This window comes from Kwoniella newhampshirensis, chromosome 12 (assembly GCF_039105145.1).
Source record: "Kwoniella newhampshirensis strain CBS 13917 chromosome 12, whole genome shotgun sequence".
NCBI classification, from domain to species: Eukaryota; Fungi; Basidiomycota; class Tremellomycetes; order Tremellales; family Cryptococcaceae; genus Kwoniella; species Kwoniella newhampshirensis.
The window spans coordinates 524,521-545,126 of NC_089965.1; the positions used below are offsets into that span (position 1 = coordinate 524,521).

The following is a 20,606-nucleotide window of genomic DNA, read 5'->3' on the forward strand; positions in this document are numbered from 1 at the left end:
ACCGCTTTGTTCCTCATCCATACATCCCTTCCTCATTCTGCTCATTCTGCTCATTCTGCTCACCCGTCCCACTATTCCTTCCGACACAACCACACTCCTTTTCTTATCCACACATTCAACGTGATATAGCACGACTGGTTCGTTCCACGCTCGTCTGCAAAACAGGTTGAACAACATCAACTGCACCTTCATCAACGATCCTTCAGTTATCATCTCCGCTGTATCATCGATATGGACGGTTCGGCCTTTTCCCATCTGCTTCGACGATCTCGTTTTCGTTCATTTGCAGCCGCTGCTGGTCATGCCCTCCATCTCGACAGTCGGACACCGAACGATTCAGAACTTGCTGCGGATTATGATGAAGGGATGGACAAACGGTACTATGCCAGTCTCAACGAGTACAGCCCAGAGCAGCTGTCCAGTATGCAGAAAGCTCAGAGTGCAAGTCTCGCTGCGGCTGCGTCGAAGGCTGTGAGTAAGACTCTAACCTGACAAACAACCATACTATCTTGTACTGATGCATTGCGCTTGTAGGCTGCTCAAGCTGCACAAAAGCCTACCACCACTGCTCGTCATGCTGCACAAGCTGCAACTGTCGGGACAACCAGGACTGCCGTACTGGCCACGAACACCCTCATACCCACTAAGACGCCTGTTGCAGAATCCCCAAAACCCCTTGTGACCAGCACGGCTAGGAGCACAATCACTACTTCTGTGCGTTGAGCGAGTTGGATGTCTTTGTTACACCTTACTGACTGTTCCTTAGTCCGCTGTAACATCCACTACTTCTACATCAACATCGACATCTACATCAACTTCTTCGTCAACTTCCACTACGCACAGCACTTCCACGTCGACTTTCCACTCTACCAGCACAAGCACGAGCACGAGCAGTACCCCCACCTCGACATCTCATTCCACCTCTACTGTACGCATGATCGCGTCCACCGTGGCGGCATCATCCACCACCAGTTCTGCCGCGGCCGCCGGAACCGCCATTGCTGCAAATGCTCAAAAAACCTCAACTGGGTGAGTCCTCATTATCGGACAATGCATGCAAGCAAGTTGACCATTCGCAGCATGTCTACTGGCGGTATCGTTGGCATTGCTATCGGTGTCGTATTCGGTCTCTTCACCTTGGGTTCCTTCGTTGGGTGGCTTTACGTACGTCCTACGTCATCTCCTCCACCGTGTCTCACTTTGTCACTGACCTTGTGACTGTATATGTTGACTGATCAACAGCGCAAACGACATGCCTCACATTCTTCCAAATCTTGGTCAAAGATCAACGACGACATTACCCCTTTCCCCACCAGCTACGAGAAGGGCGGTGGCAACAACGACGATATCTACGGTTCTGCTTCTGCAGCGCCTGTCATCGGTTCACGACGCGCCTTAGCTCTTGCGAGGAGCAACGCCTTCAACCCAGACGGTTCGCTTCGACCTGATTCAGAGATGTACGAGAGAGGAGACAACCATGCTGGTGTAGGAGCAGGAACGTTACCGTACAGCGCTTATCCTCAACTGCCTCCGCCAACTTCTGCCGCTGCGTACGGCGTCGATCTTCAAGGAAGACCCTACACTCCATATGCCGGAAGGACGCCAATGGCCCACACGTACGAAACTGAATACCAGGATGATCCCTACAATTCCGCAATGTCACCGCAGGACAACACTCGTCAACTTGTCGGTCCTTCTCACCCCTTCATGACCACCATGCCATCGCCCATGGCTATGGGTCGTCCCGCCCCGCCCAGCACTGCTGCTGAATTCGCTCAACACGAAGATTACGCGGATGAACCCCAAACACCGGGACTCGCATATACCTTTGGCGAACCTCACACACCTCTAGCGAGCGCTTTTGATAACGGCCCGGACGGTCGTGATACTGGACGAAGCCGAGTGTCAATGATGACGCCTAAAGGCAATTTCAATGGAGGGTCTTATGACCGATCCGCCGAAATTGACTATTCTGCTCCCGCTTCGACCTCGTCTGAGCTCTTGCCCATACCCGAGCCTCAACCTCTGCCAACTCTCGCTCCACTCTCCCCACTCATGTCATCTTTCAACCTCAACAGACAGTCACAACCTCTGGCGATGTACGAGGACGAGTCTACCCAGAAGCGTATGTATCACGAGGTAGCCCAAACCGCCGGCATCATCGAACCAGTCACTCCTCATACTCCTACGCCCAATCCATTGAATGAGTCAACCAACTCCACCACATCCAGCTTCTCCGCTACCGCGGCGCATTCCGGTATCCCCGCTTCCTCTTCCATGCCACGATTACCTGAACTCACCCTTGCGCCACCTGAACCATACCAACACGGTCAACCTCTTTCTCCTCTTCGAGAAGTTCCCACACCCATGGATTCTTCCTCAGTCGGCACGCTACACACAAACCCATTCGACGACATCCCTGTCCCACCTTACCGTTCCCCCGAGACTCGAGGTGGTAATCTCGCCCCTCCATACTCTGCAACCGCAAGTTCGACAGGGGCCACCGCCTTCCCTAGTCCGCAATATCCGCCGCCTCCAAGTCCCGGAGCGATGAGTGTACCGGGCAGTGTGACTGACTCGCCGAGGAGATGGAGTGGTGGTGTTCCCAAAGGGAGAGCGGTTAGTGTGAACTATGACGAGGAAGATGCCTATGGCGGAATCTAAGTCCTGCCGTGAAATGTTTCCCTCGATTGAGTGATTGAAAGCTATTGTATACAAATTCCTAAATAGTCAGTACTTCTGAACCGGATCCAATCTTTCCGGGCGCTGGTCGCCTGGAAGATCGCGGGTTTTGGCCCTCTGTTTTGATATGGTTTTACGAAAATGAATCGGGTCAACGAATGATAGCCAAAGCGTGGCAATTTATCCACAAATATCTTTCGCCCGATGGAGCTACTGCGAAGGCTATGATATTCTGCATAGTGGGATTCTGATCTACGACGACCGCGATAGTTTGAACCGGGACACCGCGTACGGTCGATCACCGACATTCTGATGACTTGACAACCTGACTCCACGAAGATATGTAAAGAAACGAACAACTGGTTAGAGAAATAAACGAATGATGGACTTTGACCGATATAGCGAGAAAGAAGTAAATGTAATTGCACAAATTGGGAAGATACACTCAATCCTGGAGGAATCGAAAGGAGAAGTCATATGGATCGATCGGTTTGGCCCGTTGCGACATCTGATTATGCCCCTCTTTGACGCCTAACTCTCCTCATCACCGCCCGATCTTACACCTTGACTCTCTTGCCCTTGTCCCCAGCCATCCCCTGTAAGTTCCCCCTCAATCCCGCCGTCAAGGCGCTCGATGGTCCTGGCGTAGTACTCCCACTTCTATCCCTGTCCTTCCTCGCTCTTTCTTTCTCTTTCGCTTGAGCTTGAGCTTGAGCTTCTGCTTCCGCCTCCAATTTCGCGTGCATCATCATTCTCGCTGGAGTCTGCCTCGGTTTGAATCCGCCTGCTGTCATCCTCGCCATGGGACTTTGGGTCGGTCCACCTCCTGGTGTGCTAAATCCCGCAGGCGCACTGGAAGCAAGACGATTCGCTCTCGGTGTGGAAGGTACCACTTCTGGTATTGACCGTTGTTCCATACCTCTTATCGGGATAGTGGAGGATTGATCGTTCTTGTTATTACTCCCTCCGATAATCCGAAGACTACTTGCTGCCTTGGACTTTCGACTATGATGATGATTGTGGTGGTTGTACCGATGACTACGGATCGCGTTGGTGTTTGATAGAGGCCCAAGAGGCTCCAAGCTTGATGTTGGCGAAGAGAAGGAAGCAGATATGGCGGCAGGAAATGCGGTTTCGACTTGTGTGGTCGGATGCGCTGTAGGTCGATTACGACACCAACATGTCAAAAACAGTACTCGCTTTTGGCGCCTAATATAGGAGGTCTGTTAATGGAAGTATTCTTTTGGTGACCACAGCTGACTTACTTGCTGTAGAAGAAGTAATTGGCACTCCATAGCAGACCGCCGACTCTTCTCTCACGTCCTGATTCCCACCCGCTCCCCTCACTAGCTCTTCTTCCTCCGCCACTTGTCGACTTCTGCCTAATCATTGGCGCGCTCATCGGAACAGGTCCCGAGGTTGGGCTATCCTCTGTATCCATATCCATTCCTGCCCCACCCCAGCTCGCTGGGATATCCTGATCACCATCCACGTCCATCATTATGTTGTCCTCATCTTCCTCATTCAGGTAGTCGTCCTCATCATCTCCTGATGACGGATCGTCAGGAGCGTCGACGTGAGGATCATATTCTGGTTCGGGAAACCAAGAGTAGACTTCACAGTCTTCCATGGGAAGAACTTCGTTCAATGCCCTGTAAAGGTCGGGATTCGCCATCGACGGCGCTAGGGAGGGCGAAGAGCTCTGAGGAGAGGTATGAGGTGGACTCCGATTGGGACCGTTTGGGCTGAGAAGTCCGAGAGGGCTGAGGAAGATACTAAGCGGGATTGGGGCATAAGCTGAGAACTTGCACGAGTATCATCTGAGATTATCTCACGGGGTATTTCCGGTACCTGATGGGCCTAACAGATTCCCACTGAGATAAGATAGGACATGAATTGCTGACGGTTCACGAGTGAAATGATCCGGTCGAAGAGATGAGAAATCGTGGTCTGGGAAGGCGGCATTAAGCGTGGATACAAGTAAGAAGTGTACTTTGCTATTCGTACCATGGCGGACAATCAGATTTCATGTTTTTCCTCACCAGTGTCAGTCATGCACTGATACTCACCGAGACTCCTTCTCGTCCAATCTGCCGAAGCACGAAGCGAGCCCTGCTTCCCTCATTTCGGGTGAAAAGCTCATTCTGCGTGACAACGCGGCGTCAGCCCGATCGATATCCTTCTCCACTCTTAGGGAGTCGAAATATCGAGGAAAGAAAACGAGTACTTACTCATCCATGCCCTCTTGTTCACTCATATAAGCTTCTTCTCGCTCCTTGAACGCTCTCTTCTCCTTCCCCACAGCCTTGACCGAGTACGCTTCGAAGCGGACATGGACGCGGAGATCGGTCGACGAGTCGGACGAGAGCGAGGAGGAAAGCTGGTTCAATAGGGGATAATCGAGGTATTTCATCGTGTTGATAGAACGGGCGGAAGTGGAAGATAGATGTAGGGTGAGAGGATGTGTTGATGGGTCAAAAAAGAAGTATGATGGGACAAGGAAAGATGATTCGTGTATTCGGCACTAACGTGAAAGGATATCCGTTGGTTGTCACAAAGCAATAAGTCGGTGCTACGGCTCGTCGGTCGACAAGGAAGTGGGCTGTCACCGAGGAGCACACTGTTCTAGTCGAGTGCTTGAGGTTGCTTATGAACGTTCGTTCGGGTGCGCATCCGGATTACGAGGTCGATTGCTTGCTTATACGCGTCAGGTGTCGATAAGAGATAACGGGGTATTGTATCCATCATCTAGTAGAGACCCCAGGGGGTACAACGGACTATCATCTTGTGATTAAATGTCAGATATCGATGGGAAGGGAAGGCAGACCATATAAGTATTGAGTAAAGTAACGATGACTGATGATGAGACGGATGTCGAGTTGTTGGTACATTACACATTCCGTCATGACAGACTACTGATACAGGATGTCGTTCCCCTCTGATCTCGCGCCTGATGACCGGATAAGGCATTATCTATTATTGTTGTCAACAAATACCACTCCGTAGCCAAAAATCCCTGAAATTACAATCCGTTTTGTATTCGCCCTGCATGGAATGGTCCTACTTCAAAGCTTGTGATGCGGGGCGACTACACTCATATCTATATCTAAAAGAGCGACACCAGGACGCTTTATTGTACGAGGCGATAACTGCAGGACAAGGTGAATCGTCGGAGGATGTGCGACATCAATGTGTACGATCACGAGGCACTGAGCAAGGACGATGCTTGGATGCTGATCCTGCAGGTCAGTCCGATTGCACTGGGTAGCATGGACCGACGTAGACCACTGCTCATTTAGGCTGCCCAAACCATGATTGATACTGTCTCCCACTATCCCACACGTTATCGTTGTTTGCTTGGTGCGCAGGTTTTCAGCGGCATTCCAGGCGCATATGGTCATGCCCAGCTTCCTGTCTCGCATGAGTATCATCGTTAGCGATGCATGATTTGATGGTCACCGTTCTCTCAATCCGTTTGGAGTTGAACTTTTGGTCAAGACGTCAGGTCCCATCCAGATCATTAAATGGAGGTGCTATTCAAAGGACTGTGTACCTCCTTCGCTCGTTCACTTTCAATGACATTTGGCCACAGATATAGTCAAGTGCATATGACATTGTTCCTCATCATTGATAGAACATTCCCAGCAACACAACGCTCGTCAAAATGGATTTCGATGATCTTGGTGAGCGAGTAAATAATTCCTCGATTCGCACATAGTCACTGACCTGTTGTTTTCGGATCGTTCGTAGCCGTCGATAACACCTACCAACTCGGTGGTTCGGATGATGAGCGAGAACGAGCTCAGAATGCCGCTCTCATCGAAGAGCTGGAGAGGAAGAAGAGGTTAAGGAAGATGGCGGTCCCGACTGATGACAAGAAGGTTAGGGAGAGACTGAGAGCGTATGGAGAGCCGATAACGCTGTTCGGAGAAGGGGTAAGTGTGTTGCTTTTCGGCTACGTTTCCTCTACTTGGTTCACACCTGGTCGTGCATGATCGCGAGCTCCACATAGGACTCTAGAAGGCGGGCAGAGCCTCGAGATCGGAGACACGGATAGTTCGGAGGATCAAAGCTGATGTTCATGTCTCACAGCCCGGAGACAGACGAGATCGATTAAAATATGTTCAAGAACAGATTGAGCAAGCTCGTGGGAGAGAAGGTATGGATGTGGATTTCAGCTCGGACGAGAGTAGTGAAGAGGAAGACGAAGTGAGCTCACAGGATCTCATCCTTTGTTAAGGTGGGAAATCAAAGAGCTAACAATGTCATCTTCTAGGGAGAATTCTACACCGAGGGATCAGATGCCTTACTTGAGGCAAGACGGAAGTTGGCGGGTTACTCGTTGACGAAGTCAGCTGATTGGTCCTCTCGCCTGAACATCTAGCTGACATACACCACAGGGCCCAGTCACGGATAGCGCGTCAGCGGGTCGAAGTAGCATTGCCGCTGAGCAAGATTGTGAATATGCGAAAGGAGCTATACCAAAATCTCAAGGTGAGTTGATGCATTCTGCTCTGCAAATGCGCAAACATCAACTGACCCATGAGGTCGCTGCCATCAGGCATTCAACAATCTTGGTTCACAATTCGGTGATGATAGACCATTGTCTACAATCCGTTTCTCTCCAAATTCCAAACTCATTCTCACAACATCCTGGACTGGTGACTCGAAGCTGTGGGATCTGCCCAATCTCAATGCGGTAGGGACGAAGCGAGGACATACGGATAAGATCGGTGGTGCAGCTTGGCATCCTCAAGCGACAGTCGGAATGAGCGAGGAAGGCTTGAACTTTGCGACGGGAGGCGGAGAAGGAAGTGTCAAGCTGTGGTCGTTGTCTAGGTAAGCTAGCATGTTTTTGTATCGAAAGCATCAAGCTTATCCAAACTCCCTAGCGACAAGCCATTAGCCACGCTATCTGGCCACGAGAACAGGGTGGGACGGGTCGCCTTTCACCCTTCAGGCGCATATCTTGGCTCAGCAGGCTTCGATGGGACATGGAGATTATGGGATGCGGCGACACATCAGGAGCTGATGGTCCAAGAGGGACACAGCAAGGAGGTGTATGCGTTGACATTCCAGGATGACGGAGCTTTGGCGGCTTCGGGGTAAGTTCAGCTGAGTTGGCGATAATCGTAGCACCAAGAGCTGATATCTCACAACAGTGGATTTGATGCGATTGGTCGAGTGTGGGATTTGAGGACGGGGAGAACGGCTATGGTTTTGGACGGACACGTCAAGGAGATCCTCGCGATGGACTTTGCGCCAAATGGGTGAGCCAATGGTGTCGAGTCTAAGGGAGAATACCAGAGCTGACCTGATTGTTACAGCTACCAAGTCGCTACTGGCTCAGGAGACGACACGGTGCGAATATGGGATCTTCGAGCTCTGAAAACACAATATATCATCCCTGCGCACAAATCTTCCGTGTCAGACATCCGATTCTTCCGCTCTTCATCAGAACTCCCATGTATACCTCTCGACGGCAAGCCTGCCCCTCAATCGAATGGGTACTCCGCAGTCAACGGGTCTGGCGAATCAATGGATATCGACGCTTCCCACGATCAAGATAATCAGCCTGATATCAGCTCCGAGACGGGAGATTTGCCGAGATCAGGACTGTTCCTCGTCACAGCGGGATTCGATTGCAATGTCAGAATATGGAGTGCGGACGAATGGAACCTCGTACGGAATCTCGCGACTGATGCGGGTAAAGTCATGTCGGTGGACGTTTCGGGCGACGGAAAATTCATCGCGAGCGCAAGTTATAGTAGATCATTCCATCTCTTTGGAGGTGATAATTCTTCATAAGGAAAGAAAAGGAGTGACAAGTCGACATGGTACGGTAGCATGCATTTTACGATTCACGTCCATCTTCGCGGTTTCCGTGTCATACCATGCACATTCATGCGTAGGATAGGAAAAGTGCATTGCCGTACTCTGCCTATTTCAAGCTGATTCACAGTGGAGAACATTGCGAAAGTCACTCAAGATATATAAATCATCCCCCTGCCTCGACAGCTGTTCATACAAAACTTTTTTGCGTTGCTTTCGCCAACCATCTCCTCTTGTCACGACGATCACGCCCTAGACTCCTTCATCCTTGTCATGAAATTTGATATTCTCGAAAGATCAATAGATTGGCCATCGCTCTCGATAGCGGTGACTAGACCATCCAACATCTGTATTTCAGGGAGAGAGAGTCGAGGATCGATCAGCTTTCTATGAATCAAGTACGAAAACGAGAGATACAGAAGTAGAAATCAAGTGGTGAGATTTCGTTTCAAGCTTTCACTCACCCCATCAACTTTATCCACGGGTACTTTAGTACATAGGCTGACCAGTCTTCTGTACCTGATTGCTTTATCCGCGCCTTCACCCTCCATCACCCTCACTTTATCTTCCAACAGAGCCGCCACTCGATCCTCCCAGATCATCATCCTTCTCAGCGCCAACAATGATCCGTCCGATCCTCGTCCAGGCAAAGGGATATCTTCGCCACCCGAACCTATCTCTTCTACTTTCACACCACTGAGAGAGGAGGAAGAAGGCTGTGGGACTGAGCGGAAAGCTGCCGGTGGAAGTTTACCCATTTGAAGTTCTGTCGAAAGCTGGATTCTGCCAGTCCATTCTTCGCCGACTGGTTGAGAAGGTGATTTCGCAAGTACGCGTCGGACATTCTCAGCTCTTTGCTCTAGCAACTCCATCTCTCCTAATCGTTCTTGAGCTCGGTGCAGCTGTTGTCGCTTATCTGCCAAAGCTCGAGTCGCATGTCGGACCGACGCTTCGGTGGCATTGAGCTTAGTCTGCTTCGCTAGCATTTCGTTCGAGAACGTATCAGTGATAGTCTCGAAGATCGCTCCGATATCTAATCGCAAGCGACAGTCGTCAGCTTTCGCCCTTTCAAAACACGGAAGATCAGCTCACTCTTCTGCACATCCCGACTCTTGCGCTCAGGCTTGGGCACTTCGGACTTGAGACTGGAGATCACTGTTTCCGCAGGCGAGACCTTCAGAGCCTAGTATAGCACCGTTCTTGTCAGCACCTTCCTGCCAGCTGAACATTACGACGATGCTGCACTCACTTCGATGTCGAGACCGAAATCGACAGGCTTCAGACCCAACTTGTTTGCCTTACCCTTATCTGCACCGGCATCAAGTAACAGATTTACCAGCCCCCTGTTTCCCACTCGAGCAGCGACGTTCAATGGGGTATCTCCATGTACATCCTGCACGTCTACTAAGATCTTCAAGTTGATACCATTCGCGTTCGTCCCACCGTTGGAGCTGGCACCATCAAGAGGCTCTCCATTCGTTGACGCATTGGTCGATGCAGATTGCTGTTCCCTTGCTACCCATTCCAAGACGTTCGCCATGTATGATCTTGCTGACCCCGCCCGACCTTTGACGCCAGCGATCAGGGCGATGTGGTGCACGACTGTGCGGTATGCGTGATCGAGAGTTCTGATAGACGGAGCGAGATACTCGAGCAACTGTGGGAAAGTACCAGCTTCCGAGTGGTTTGTTGTCAGAACAGATCGAATGAGAGGAGTCTCGCCCGCATAGTTCCCCCGGTGGACGTCCGCGCCCAAATCAATGAGCTGAGCGATCACAGACAACTTGGCCAAGGCACATGCCCAATGAAGAGCGGTGTGTCCTTGGTTGTCGATAACCATATCAATGTCGAAGTCTATCGGCTGATCGATGGCGAGACCAAAGAGTGCTCGGACATCGACGTGTCCTTCGGTTGAGAACAGCGAGAGAAGCTTTGATCTGATCCGGCCAGTGTTCGCATTGGGTCTCGGCCTTAGAGGCTTGTTTGCGAGACGCATGGAGATAGGGAGAGGAGGAGCATCACGGAAGTCGTCTGCTGATTCGTCGTCGGAGTCCTCCCCCAGCTGTTGATCTTGCTGCCCTTGCACCTGCAGATCCTCTCCTTGTCCACTGCCGTTCACATATCGCTGCTCATCTGACTTCGTTCGTTTAGCGGGCGGAGGCCCCATTTCCGTATCGTTCGTGTACGCAGAAGCCTGGAATGTAGGGTGTGGTTGCCCATATTGATCGATGTAAACGTCTTGACCACTAGGAGGTAGACCCATCCCATTGATATTGGCGGCGGGCGCAAGAGCACCTCCGTCTCCGCTTAAACTGGGTGTCATCGCCATAGCGATGCCCGATTTGTTGTCTGCTTGCGGGCCGGGATACATCATCTGCTGCTGCTGAGGTTGAGGAGAATAGTACATCATCTGTTGCTGCTGTTGCTGCTGTTGATGTTGACCGGGGTAGGCCATTGCAGACGGATGAGGTGGGATGCCCATCATCTGGGAATCTCCGTTGTGATTGTTGGTGAATTGAGGAGGTGGTGGAGGAGGCAATGGCTGTCCATGTCCGGGATAAGGCGAAATGACACGTCCATTTCCTGACGGTGTAGGTCGCCCGACGGACATCAAACCTGGATTATAGCCCGCCATGCCAGACGCAGCAGGAGTTTTCTGACCAGCTCGATCGGGAGTGCCAGTCCGAATAACAGGAAGCGCAGCAATGGCTGTTGGCGAGGGCACAAAATCGAAAATCGGAGCGAGATAGCCCGTCACACCGTACTGCGCTGCGAGTTCGATACCCCGCTCGAAAGGAATCCAGGTGCCTTGGTACTTGCCATCTGATAAAGCGTTCCCAACGTTAGTTGCAGGTTTCTTCCCATACAGAGTAGTAGGACTACTGACAGCCTCCTTGAACCTTTTCATGTATTCCAGGTAGGATCTCTTTCTCGAGGATTTTCGTTCTTGCGGACTTGTGAATACCAGCGACTTTCAGAATTTGTGTTGCGTTGACCCAACTACAAGAGGGGGACCGTCAGAACATAAACGCACTGCCACTCTCCGTTGTATGTGGCAGTGAGAGTTGGATCGCTCACGAATCGGACGTTCGTCTCATGACCGATATGCCACGTATCATCGCTTCGAAGACAGGAATCTGGCCAGATACAACAATGTCAGGTTCACTTGTCACTGAAAGACGGCCTCGTGACTTTCACTTACCCCAGAATATACGCTCGCGTAGACTTTGGCTTGAGCAGGACCTCCAGTTGCGGTATTGGACGACGGTCCGTGACCTGGTGCGGTCCCCATGACCGTTCCGAACACGTTCTGATGTTGCTGTTGCAGATGACCTTGCATCTGATGAGGTGGAGGCGGAGGTTGAGGTTGATGCTGCGTGCCATTGCCCTGAGAGGGCGGATGCATACTGCCAAGACGGGGCTGAGGGGGTGGTGGTTGGGTGTGTAAGTGCGCCGGGAGGGTGTGCAACGGGACAGGGGTCTGCTCGATTGATGCGGAAGGTGAAAGAGCAGGGAGCAGAGAGGAATGAGAGGGTGTCGCAGGAGGTTGTGTAGAGCTAAAGCGTGAATGGGCAAGAAGTCAATGTCAGACTCGACCTGGATTCCAGTCTGGATGAAAGGGGATACGAGCATACCTTGAGGCCTCCATTTTGGTCTGAGTCTGAAGAAAGGGTTCCACAGATGGCCGTAGGAAGGGACGGAGAGGTAGTACGAGTAACTGAACAACCAGGAGGTGTCAAGCAAGATGAACTGTACGACGATGAACGCCTTTTAAACGGAATTCATGTCTTAATGCTCTCAATCGCGTACGTCGCGCTGCACCGACGCGTTTCCATCATCATTCAAATGTCATTCCATATGAACATCGAAAGTGGCACCCGTCTCGGGATAAATGACAATAAATTCAAAACAGATCAATTATTTCAAAAGATGGAGGAGGTCCACTGCTTTCGGTTCGTGATTTACTATATTTATTCTTGTTGCTGCAATTCTTCTCAGCCATAGGACAAGTCAACACTCGACCACTTCCAATCCAGATGAGCGCAGAAGCCTCTTCCTCTGCTGTCAGCAGCAAGAAGTCGAAGAAATCAAAGTCAAAGACTGCAGAAGCTGTGGATCCGGCTGCGACCAATGGAGAAGAGGTGGACAAGAACAAGAGACATCGTAAAGACAAGCGTGAGTGCGAGCGAGACTGAACTGAGGATGAAAGTACGCTAGGATCGCTGTAGGCTGACTTGATGTTGCGGTTTGGTAGCATGGGACACGGATGATGTCGATCACTGGACAGTTGAGGCTTTCCCCGCCCCGCCGACCGACCAACATCGTCCTTTCCTCGAAGAATCGTCTTTCGCACTTCTCTTCCCGAAATACAGAGAACCATACCTGAGGTCCGTCTGGTCAAGTATCACCTCGGCTCTGGAATCCAACGGATTGGCATGTGAACTCGATTTGGTACAGGGTAAAATGATGGTGAAGACGACTAGGAAGACTTGGGATCCTTATGTGGTTTTGAAAGGGAGAGATCTGTTGAAACTCTTGGCGAGAGGGGTCAATGCCCCTCAGGTGAGTTGAGAGGCTTTACACCTTCAGATGATCCGACATGTGCTATTGAGTACATCCTCACTGACCTCACGTAAATTACTCAGGCAATGAAGATCCTGCAAGACGATATTGCCTGTGATATCATCAAGATTGGAGGATTGGTCCGAAACAAAGAACGTTTCGTCAAGCGACGGCAACGTATTGTCGGGCCGAACGGTAGTACTCTGAAGGTATGTACATGTTGAGCCCATTTCGGCACCGCAGTCTGAGCGCTGGTAAGTAGACCATCGTACTCACATCTACGTTCTTCGCTAGGCTATCGAACTCCTCACGGAATGTTATGTCCTCGTTCAAGGAAACACCGTGTCGGCCATGGGCTCCTACAAGGGTCTCAAAGAAGTACGAAGGATCATCATCGACTGCATGAACAACATTCATCCGATCTATCGAATCAAGGAACTGATGATCCGAAGAGAGTTGGCGAAAGATCCAAAATTGGCAAACGAAAGTTGGGATAGGTTTTTACCGAGTAAGTTGGGATCGTGCTCACCACTCACATATCATTTTGTACTAGCGGAAGGAGACATATGCTGACTATCATCGATAATGGTTGTAGCGTTCCAAAAGAAACATCTCAAAACGTCAGAGAAGACAGCGAAGAAGAACGCTGCATTGGAAAGACAATCAGATCCTGCACTCAACCCAAATTCAATCCCAATCTCCGCCGTCGCTCCCTCTACCACTACCACGACAATTTCTGCCGCAACAGCTCCACCAGCAGCCAAGAAGCAAAAGAAGGTTTACACACCTTTCCCACCGCCTCAACAGCCTTCGAAATTGGATTTACAACTTGCTTCAGGAGAGTATTTCTTGAAACCGAAGGAAAAGGAGGTGTTGGAGAAGAAGAAGAAGTTGGAGAAACAGCAGGAAGTGGCAGGCGAGAGAAGAGCGGTGAGGGAAGAAGCGTTTATCGCTCCTCCGGAAAAGAGGCAAGACACGATACAGGAGAAGAAGAAGAAGAGGAAGAGGGCAGAGGAGTTGATGTGAGGTGGATCTTTAGAAGCGCACTTGATGTTGGTGTTTGCGGAAGGGTGGCATTCGCATATTTGCTCATGACCCGTGTGCAACAGCATGTATAAACTGTTATACTTGTCTGCAATCCGCTCGTACGCTTAGGAGTGGTTGCGCAACGGGCCCACGCAGACTCCAACGTCGCGATACAAACTAACGATGTCATGTCTCTTGCTCCATGCTTGGTATCGATACAACAGGATCATACACTCCTAATCCGCTCAAACGAAATATGACGGTGCTTGCTGTGGTTGCAATGTGCTCTGTCAGGCCCATACTACTGATCTGAGACGCAAGAGTTCCAAACTAGCAGACGACACTTACCAATCTCCTCAACGCCGGATTCTTCTGATCCGTTTGGTTTTCGTAAGCAGCTTGGTAGACTTTGAAAGTGGTCTCCCCATTCTCGTCAACTTGCATTATGCTCGCGCTGTTCCCACATCGATAACAGTAATTCGGGGCGGACCAGACAGTGACGAGTGCATCGTCAAAGACGTGCTTGTAGCCTTCTTGAACCAGTTGATGCGCTCTGGCGATGAGAGAGAGGGAGTTGACGTGGTTGAACTGTGTATCAATAGGTCAGTACACAATTTGATTAGCGGGAGATCAGAGGATCGGGCGATAGTCATGTCAGACGATGCGATGGGAGAAAGTAGGAGCGAACAGACCCACCTCTGCGGTGACTTTTGCCCCGAATAACCATCCCGCACCTCTCGGACTGACTGACCACGAATCGACCTCATCTGGATCTGACCACATGAGATCTGCAATCGAAAGGTGTGGGAATCAGCAGCCGCACATGGCCCGACACAGCTCGATCAAGGAATCGGAATGCGAGGAGCACGTATTGCAAGTTCGAAACTCAGCTCACCGCAGAAAGCTCCCTCATGAGGGATCTCTTGCGCTCGGGGGATGATCCGGATTTGATCCAAGGTTTTGATGTCCGGTGAAAGACCACCATGAACGCAGAGGATGGAAGAATCAATGATCTGTTCAGAGGATTAGTCAATCAGCATACTTCCCAAAAATCATCATGAAGAGTCAGACAAAAAGAGGAGACGCGGAGAATGTGACTTACCGCGGCAAGATTGAGGTGGTCGAAGACTGTACAACATGCTTTCCATACCGACGGATTGCCGTATTTTTGCATACATTCGTCTGAGAGATGATATCAGCTACATGATCATTTGTCGACTGAGCAGGACCAAACTAAACAGATGACATACCATAGAATCCGTACACCTGAGTGATTTGTCGACTCTCATGATTCCCTCTGAGAAGTGTGATTCGATCAGGATATCTGATGACGTGACTTGTCAGACGGTCACTGGACGATCATCAGAACGAAGGGAGACATACCGAGCCTTATAAGCTAACAATAATGATAATGTCTCCAGACTGTAATATCCTCTATCCACAAAATCCCCCTAGATTCCAAGTACGATATGTCAGCATCTATCGAACCGGTTCCCCTCAATGCCGGCGGCACACTCGAAGATGTCCAGACTGTTGTGGACCTGGACCTTCGAGTATGATACAACACTCACCATGAAGATATAGCTCGTTTCTGGGGCCTCTCCGCCTTGCCTAAATATCTCCAATACGTCCCAGAACTGGCCATGTATATCACCGCAGATCGTGACTGGCGATTGGACGAGATGGACGTTGGACTCCTCGAGCAGAAGATCTCGAACTCTGTTACAGAGCAGCTTCATCTGTCGTTCCGGCAAATGTTTACATTGGCGAATCTGTTTGGAGCAGAAAGCACAAATCAGTACTTGGTGAGTCATACATAAATGCGGGAACCCCCTTGCACTTCTCTACCAAGCGACGATGAAGGAAAAGACGGGAGAACCATACTCACATGAGCTATCCATTGATCTGGATCTGATGATGTTGATACCGGCATGATGGGAGTAGCTGAAAGGTGTTATACGAAATGTCGACCAGGGGGTAGCGAAAGAGGGAGCGATTTTGGTAAATCGTCTGAGAGTCCTACGATAAAGGTCTCTATAGGTGGTGTGTAGTAATTCTCCCCTCTATGCAGACGTGTAGTGAGATCGACGGCGTGTCTCTAGAGTCAGCGCAATGGCAGCACGCCTGAGAGTGGCTCGGTGATGTCGCTCAAGACTGATTGTTATCAATTGTTATATCGACCACATCTCTCTCATCCATCATTTATTCAGTCGATCAGCGAGTGGGATTCGGCTATGGTGTGCGGTGCCAAACGGTGTGTGATAAGCGATTCCTATGATTATCGACAGAAGAATACAGTGACGTGTCATTCGGATCATCTGGTGCAAATGCTGAAGTTACTCGGTCCTGTTCCTATTCAAACGGTCCGAGTTCAGTTTTGGTTCAGCAGCAGTAGCGACTCGAGTGAAATAAAGTATATACGGTCAACGACAACAATAACCTTCCTTTCAACCTCTATCACTTCGACTCATCTCCCGACCCATTTCCACACCAAGACATAATGATCGATCTCATCCACTGTGAGTCCCATCAATCAGCTCTTTTCGTATCAAGGCATTCGTCGAGCTGATCAACTCACCTTGGGCCACAGTCCAGACAGACAAAGGGGGCAATCCGGAAGTCGTCCGAGAGTCACAAAGAAAGAGAGGTGCTCCCGAAGAGCTCGTCGATGAGGTTATTGCCATCTTTGCCGACCATAAGCAGGGTACGTCTTACTTTATCAACGAACCCGAGCTATTTTCCTCTACATGCTGTCACCTAATGATCAACTTGTCACAGCCCAATACGAGAAGGAAGGAGCTCAACGGGAGCTGAACCTTCTCCAGAAAGAGATTGGTCAGATCAAGAAGGCCAAGGGAGATGCTACCGAGCTGCTGGCGAAGAAGGCGGAGTTTGACAAGAAGATTGCGGACCTCGTCTCAAAGACAGCGGAATTGGTTCAGCTGAGAGATCAAAAAGCAGGATTGATCGGGAACATTGTTGATCCCGCGAACCACGTTTCTCTAACTGAGGTGAGTGAGGAGGACTCTGACGCGGGGACCGGCGAGAGGCAAGTTGTCATCTCCTGCTGACAGGTTTTGTGATGGTACAGGACGACAATCCTATCATGCGAGTTTGGCACCCAGAGCCCAATCACAAGGGTAACTCCGCTCCCGGTCTCCAAGCAGAGGACAAAGGCACCGACATTCTCTCCCACCACGAGGTTCTCGCTCGTCTCGAAGCATACGACACTGATCGAGGTGTAAAAGTCTTCGGACATCGTGGATTCTACCTCACCGGCGACGGCGTGGACCTCAACCAAGCGCTCATCAGTTATGGATTGGACTTTTTGAGAACCAAGAAGTTCAGAAAAGTGCAACCCCCCTTCATGATCAAGAAGGATATCATGGCAGCTACTGCTCAACTGTCCGAATTCGACGAGGCTCTGTACAAGGTCTCTGGAGATACCGATGAGAGATATTTGATCGCTACCAGTGAACAACCTATCTCAGCCATGCACATGGACGAAAATCTGGATCCCAAATACCTGCCAAAACTGTGGGTTCGGACTGGAAAACTCTGCGCAATCATATGCTTACGGACCCTCTTAGTTACGCCGGTTACTCCACCTGTTTCAGGAAAGAGGCCGGTTCTCACGGTAGAGATACATGGGGTATTTTCCGAGTGCACCAGTTCGAGAAGGTCGAGCAAGTGAGTAGCCGTCCTACTCCCCTTGCCTTGCTGAGCGAATCAACTTACGCTGTACCGTCCAGTTCATCGTCTGTGAGCCGGAGCAGTCCCCTCAATTCCTCGACACCATGGTGGAGAACTCTCGAGAATTCTACGAATCCCTCGAAATCCCTTACCGAGTGGTCAACATCGTCTCTGGCGGACTGAACAACGCTGCTTCCATCAAATACGATCTCGAAGCTTGGTTCCCCTACCAGGGAGAGTACAAGGAGCTGGTCAGTTGCTCCAATTGTACTGATTACCGTGAGTGCAGCTTGCTAGGATGACCTAGCGCGTTAGCTGACGTTTTCAATGCAGAGTCAAGGTCATTGAACGTGCGACTCGGATACAAGTCCAAGGGCGAGAAGACTGGTTTCGTTCACATGCTCAATGGAACACTTTGTGCTACGGAGCGAGCTTTGTGTTGTCTTGTGGAGAATTACCAAACACCCGAGGTGAGTGGATCGGATCTACTCCTGATATTCCTGACACGTACTAATACTTGCTCTTCTTCCAGGGCCTCCGTATACCCAAGGTTCTCCAGCCATACATGCAAGGTCGAGACTTCATTCCTTTCACGGCGGAGTTGCCGAAGACCTCTACTACAAACAAAGCTGCTGCTGCCGCCGGTAAGAAGTAGGTAGATAGAGTAGCTGTGCGCGAGAAGGGTGAGGATGTAGAGGCAGAGCATAAAGGTAGATCGAGGATGATATGCCTGCATACATAATATTACATGATTGGCATTGTGAATGTATATGACAGACGTTTTATGGTGAAGGTCCTTCACGATGGGATCAGATACATGAGCTGTGTTTGACGCGTCGACGCGTTTTGGGTGGACGAGCTCACCACGTTCTCAGTCTGTTGCCATCGCTAACTTGTGATCGGTTTTCAAAACATTATCTCAATTTTCCTCCACCCTTCCAACGCATCTCACTATTGATAGATAGCATCATACGTCGATCTCATATTCGATAATCTACGTCAGGGCTGGGACCGACACGGAGATCCACAACAAAGCAACTCCCGCTTCATCGTCCTTCCTTTACTCCGATATTGGCTGCCTTGTCAGGCTTCTCAAGTCAACAAACCAGTCCATCCACTTCTGGTTCGCAACGTTCATCATCGGCCGCAATGGACTCTCCGCTCCTACCGACGCTCTCCAAACCCAACTATTCTCTCGAAGAGGACCCATCTCTCCTCGCGGACCTATCACTAGATTCCGAACCTCCCCTCAGTCCCACATCTCATAATCTATCCTCGTCGCATTCCTTCACGGGAGGACGGCAAGAGCTGAGCGGCTCCGTCTCTTCTTCTCGATCCCATTCTGTCGCCCAGGGGAATGGGAGAGTCAGGATCGACGCTCAATTGGATGATGAGATCAATGAAGAAGAGGGGCGAGGTGATTATCACGACGATAAGAAAACGAAAGCAAAAGCGAAACCTGAGACAGGGAATAAACCTCGCTTCTCATTGTTCGCCGCTCCAAGACCTCCCTCGGCAGACGACGATGGAGCAGGACCGGAGTCAGATCGAGATGACAATCAGGAAGAGGAAGAAGAAGCGGATCAAACTATACATGTGACCGGTTCGACATCACAACGACAAGATGAAGGTTCACAAGGGAAATCACTGAGATCACAATCACAATCACAACCAGATTCGCAAACACAACAACCGAAACAGAGTTCGGCGGAGAGGGAGGGGAAGCTGAGAGAGAGTTTGTATGAGTTGAGAAAGATGAATGAGGTCTTTGAGAGTTTTTTGGGCGCTCTGGAAGGTGTGAGAGGACATAATCAGGTGAGTGGTCCCGGGAAGAGACGCTTCGGTGCGAGCGATTGCTATCGTACTTCTCGTTCTCGTTTCTGGTGTCTGTGTTCTTGGAGCGCATGTGATGTTGGCGGATGGCTCTACTTGAAACTCCGTTGCTATTGCATGTCAAGTGCTGATCCTCTTTACCAACCCGCTCCCCTAGCGACTCGCGCAAAGAGTGCAACAGACGTCCGCTCTGTTGGACGAATATACGGCGATCATGGGTCAGGCAGAGCATACGCAGAGATTGTTGACGAACCCGAAATGGACGGGTAGTGCAGATGTAAGTGTGTGCGAGGAGATTCATTCATTCATCTTGTCGTTTCCTTGTTCCCGCTCTACACTCTCGACATGGCAGTTTGTCGGGACAACCATATTTGTCTAGTGTATCACAAGATCGTCGTCAGTTTCAGCAATGACGAATTCACGTTGACGCTTTTCTTCTCTTTTATTATCCAGGACGCCGCTGCCCTCATGGCCGAAGAACAAGCTCGTCAAGTCGCAGAACAAGCGGCTATGCAAGAAGCTCAACGAGCTGCCGAAGCCGCTCGACTCGCCCAAGATGAGAAAGAGCGAAGAGAGAGGGAAAGGGCCAGTGAGGTTGGTACAGGGCGGCTCGGAAGGGGGAGAGGAAGGGGTGGGATTGGAGCTTCAGTCAGTGGGACACGAGGCGGCGTGACGAGGGGACGAGGTGAGTCATGAGACCTTGTGCTATGTTCGAGTTTTTTACTTTTGCTGTTGCTTATACTGATAGGATTCGTCGTAGGAACTGGTATACCTAGACCTTCTGTCGCAGCGCCGAGACCTACAAGTGCAAGTGCGACTCGGAAGGGAACGACGACAGGCGCAACGTCAGGTGGTGGTTTGGGAGGTCAATATTCACATGTCAAAAGCAGTGGATATGGTCCCAAATAGATGGAGATTGAGCGTGTAGTAGACAGACACCCAGAGTGGGTGACGCTCGCCAGCGAGGTTTGTAGGAG

At 50.5% G+C, this 20,606-nt stretch overlaps 8 protein-coding genes across 8 annotated transcripts; 5 read left to right on the plus strand and 3 right to left on the minus strand.

Annotated features, from left to right (window-relative positions):
• Positions 1–231: 231 nt before the first annotated feature.
• On the plus strand, positions 232–2,664 carry IAR55_005775 (uncharacterized protein; the record flags this gene model as incomplete). Its single annotated transcript, XM_066948865.1, has 5 exons — positions 232–471; positions 535–714; positions 767–1,029; positions 1,080–1,164; positions 1,243–2,664. The coding sequence occupies 5 exons, from the start codon at positions 232–234 to the stop codon at positions 2,662–2,664; spliced, it is 2,190 nt and encodes a 729-aa protein (XP_066800638.1).
• A 575-nt stretch (positions 2,665–3,239) lies between these two features.
• On the minus strand, positions 3,240–5,095 carry IAR55_005776 (uncharacterized protein; the record flags this gene model as incomplete). The annotated part of the gene is made up of 5 exons (XM_066948866.1): positions 3,240–3,891; positions 3,948–4,457; positions 4,518–4,679; positions 4,752–4,826; positions 4,914–5,095. 5 exons carry the CDS (start codon positions 5,093–5,095, stop codon positions 3,240–3,242), a joined length of 1,581 nt encoding a protein of 526 aa, XP_066800639.1.
• Positions 5,096–6,346: 1,251 nt separating this feature from the next.
• IAR55_005777 (uncharacterized protein) lies at positions 6,347–8,490 on the plus strand (the record flags this gene model as incomplete). Its single annotated transcript, XM_066948867.1, has 9 exons — positions 6,347–6,365; positions 6,433–6,617; positions 6,775–6,891; positions 6,959–7,032; positions 7,083–7,176; positions 7,244–7,521; positions 7,575–7,787; positions 7,845–7,952; positions 8,010–8,490. The coding sequence occupies 9 exons, from the start codon at positions 6,347–6,349 to the stop codon at positions 8,488–8,490; spliced, it is 1,569 nt and encodes a 522-aa protein (XP_066800640.1).
• Positions 8,491–8,759: 269 nt separating this feature from the next.
• IAR55_005778 (uncharacterized protein) lies at positions 8,760–12,163 on the minus strand (the record flags this gene model as incomplete). The annotated part of the gene is made up of 8 exons (XM_066948868.1): positions 8,760–8,861; positions 8,979–9,547; positions 9,607–9,697; positions 9,764–11,337; positions 11,402–11,514; positions 11,593–11,651; positions 11,717–12,071; positions 12,150–12,163. 8 exons carry the CDS (start codon positions 12,161–12,163, stop codon positions 8,760–8,762), a joined length of 2,877 nt encoding a protein of 958 aa, XP_066800641.1.
• A 388-nt stretch (positions 12,164–12,551) lies between these two features.
• Positions 12,552–14,103, plus strand: IAR55_005779 (uncharacterized protein; the record flags this gene model as incomplete). The annotated part of the gene is made up of 5 exons (XM_066948869.1): positions 12,552–12,690; positions 12,770–13,077; positions 13,161–13,286; positions 13,372–13,585; positions 13,673–14,103. 5 exons carry the CDS (start codon positions 12,552–12,554, stop codon positions 14,101–14,103), a joined length of 1,218 nt encoding a protein of 405 aa, XP_066800642.1.
• Positions 14,104–14,348: 245 nt separating this feature from the next.
• Positions 14,349–16,036, minus strand: IAR55_005780 (uncharacterized protein; the record flags this gene model as incomplete). Its single annotated transcript, XM_066948870.1, has 9 exons — positions 14,349–14,372; positions 14,452–14,691; positions 14,800–14,891; positions 14,999–15,116; positions 15,206–15,285; positions 15,354–15,427; positions 15,487–15,554; positions 15,675–15,875; positions 15,992–16,036. 9 exons carry the CDS (start codon positions 16,034–16,036, stop codon positions 14,349–14,351), a joined length of 942 nt encoding a protein of 313 aa, XP_066800643.1.
• Positions 16,037–16,603: 567 nt separating this feature from the next.
• IAR55_005781 (serine-tRNA ligase) lies at positions 16,604–18,451 on the plus strand (the record flags this gene model as incomplete). Its single annotated transcript, XM_066948871.1, has 8 exons — positions 16,604–16,622; positions 16,694–16,807; positions 16,882–17,114; positions 17,195–17,640; positions 17,694–17,793; positions 17,856–18,075; positions 18,130–18,266; positions 18,329–18,451. The coding sequence occupies 8 exons, from the start codon at positions 16,604–16,606 to the stop codon at positions 18,449–18,451; spliced, it is 1,392 nt and encodes a 463-aa protein (XP_066800644.1).
• A 494-nt stretch (positions 18,452–18,945) lies between these two features.
• IAR55_005782 (uncharacterized protein) lies at positions 18,946–20,538 on the plus strand (the record flags this gene model as incomplete). The annotated part of the gene is made up of 4 exons (XM_066948872.1): positions 18,946–19,611; positions 19,787–19,906; positions 20,083–20,314; positions 20,390–20,538. The coding sequence occupies 4 exons, from the start codon at positions 18,946–18,948 to the stop codon at positions 20,536–20,538; spliced, it is 1,167 nt and encodes a 388-aa protein (XP_066800645.1).
• Between the last annotated feature and the right edge of the window lie 68 nt (positions 20,539–20,606).